Raw genomic sequence first — 1874 nt, 5'->3', positions numbered from 1 at the left:
AGCAAGAGAGAATAAATCTTGATGAAGGATTTCAGACCATGAGAAGGGCAGGCAAGATGAGTATTTAGTGACGTTAAGGCCATCCTGGGCTACAGAGTTGAGCTCTGTCTCAAGAAAAGCAATAGCAAAGAATGAGAAGAAAGAAAAATAAAGGTGAGATTTGCTATATTCAATCTGGGGAAGCTGCCGTGGGTCACTAGAAATCGGTTTATACACCCACTACTCCTGCCCTGGCAGAGGCACTGGCTGGACAAGGAACAAGGTCATCTCTCCTTGCTCCTCCCTTTCCTTGGAGGTCCCCCACTTTACCCCACCCCAAAGTACCTACCTTTGGGCCTTGCAAAGGCAGCTCTCTGCCTATTCCGAGACAAGGTCTCTCACTGAACCCAAAGCTAGGCTTTGATACGGGTCCTGGAGATCCGAACTCGGCTTCTCATGATTTTACAAGCATTCTTACCCTCTGAGCCATTTCCCCATTACTTGCCTCTCATTAGAACTAGAGGGGCTGTAAAACTCTTTGACTAGTCAGTCACATTAGAACACAGGTGGCTGCGATCCAGTGCACAGTCTTCGATCTTATCAGAGGGAAGGGGGCTGGCAGAGGCTGTTAGGTCCTGCAGAAAGATAGATACAGCCGGAGGAAGCTGAGCTAATGAGGAGCCGATGGAAGGCTGTGTGCACACGCATACCGTGTGGATTAAGTAGTAAATATTTGCATGAGGCTTACACTGTGTGGTTGAGGTCAGAGAGGTACCAGAGATATTATACACAGGGTGTTAGAAGGGTTCACCTAGCCTCTCATGCCAGCGGGGAGGTGACCTGCCACCCTGAACTTCTACCTTAACACCCCTCTCTTCTCTCTCCTGTTTCTCTGTCTCAGGCTCTGGGACTATCTGGCTGGACGATGTGAGCTGTCTGGGGACGGAGAGCAGTCTGTGGGACTGCGGGAAGAGCTCCTGGGGCTCTCACAATTGCAACCATAGTGAAGATGCAGGCGTGGAATGCCGCTGACTTGGGGGCCCGAGAGGGGTCATCGGTGTGTCCCCAGGTGTCTTTGGGCTCCACCCACATGGAAGTCTGTGGGCTCACTAACTTTGTTGAGGGGAAATTAATAAAGCTCAACTGGGGATCTGATGTGGCTGGATGTCCCTGAGTTAGCATCCCTGTGCTTTCCAACCATACCCAGTCAACATGCGCATGCTAGGCTCATAAATATGCCCTTGACCTCATAGGTGGGGGTTGGGGGGAAGAGTCTGAAGCCAGTCTAGACCATCCCTTCAGTCATTCACCACCTTTCAGGGTTCCTCCCCCATTCCCTCCATCCATCACCAGTGCATGGTCCTATCTCTGGCTATCTGCTACCTAGGGGTTCGTTTGCAGATGGTGCCAGATCACAGGATACATGTGAACTGTCCCTTTCTATCTGAGGGTACTCTGAGCGCCATAACTGTGAGGAGCTTTGTCCAGCCCCCACCCCCACCCCCACCCCCCCCCCGGATCAAAGCCAGAGTAGGAACTCAGGAAAAACTTACTGAGGACAAAGAACATGGCTCCATGGATAAAAGCCCTTACTGCACTGGTGTGAGGGGCTGAGTGTGAAACCAGACCCGGAGACGTGGCTCAGCGATCAAAGCAGTTACTCCTCGTACAGGAGACCTAGCTAGGTTTTGTGTCCAGCATCCATGTCAGGCAGCTCACCACTGTAGCCACCAGTGGCTACACACGAACGGGGTCTCTGGAAGAGAGGAAAGGGGCCTGGGAAGATTAGAGGAGCCAGACGGCGAAGGGAATAACAAGACGGAGTCTAGAGTTCTGGTCAAGGTCTGATGCATATTTTGAATCTGAGAATTAAGTAGGCAGGGGAAACCCATCCC

General features: G+C 51.7%; 1 protein-coding gene across 1 annotated transcript in view; it reads left to right on the top strand.

Annotated features, from left to right (window-relative positions):
• Positions 1-1134, top strand: part of Marco (macrophage receptor with collagenous structure) — a 33581-nt gene extending 32447 nt beyond the window's left edge. Inside the window, exon 17 of the mRNA XM_031380758.1 lies at positions 881-1134. Coding sequence (XP_031236618.1) covers positions 881-1011 — 131 coding nt within the window. The 3' untranslated portion in view covers positions 1012-1134. The remainder of the gene's footprint in view (positions 1-880) is intronic.
• The last annotated feature ends 740 nt before the right edge of the window (positions 1135-1874 follow it).

This window comes from Mastomys coucha, unplaced genomic scaffold (assembly GCF_008632895.1).
Source record: "Mastomys coucha isolate ucsf_1 unplaced genomic scaffold, UCSF_Mcou_1 pScaffold1, whole genome shotgun sequence".
NCBI lineage: Eukaryota > Metazoa > Chordata > Mammalia > Rodentia > Muridae > Mastomys > Mastomys coucha.
The sequence above is the reverse complement of the archived record's forward strand: the minus strand, read 5'-3'. Positions and strand labels throughout refer to the sequence as shown.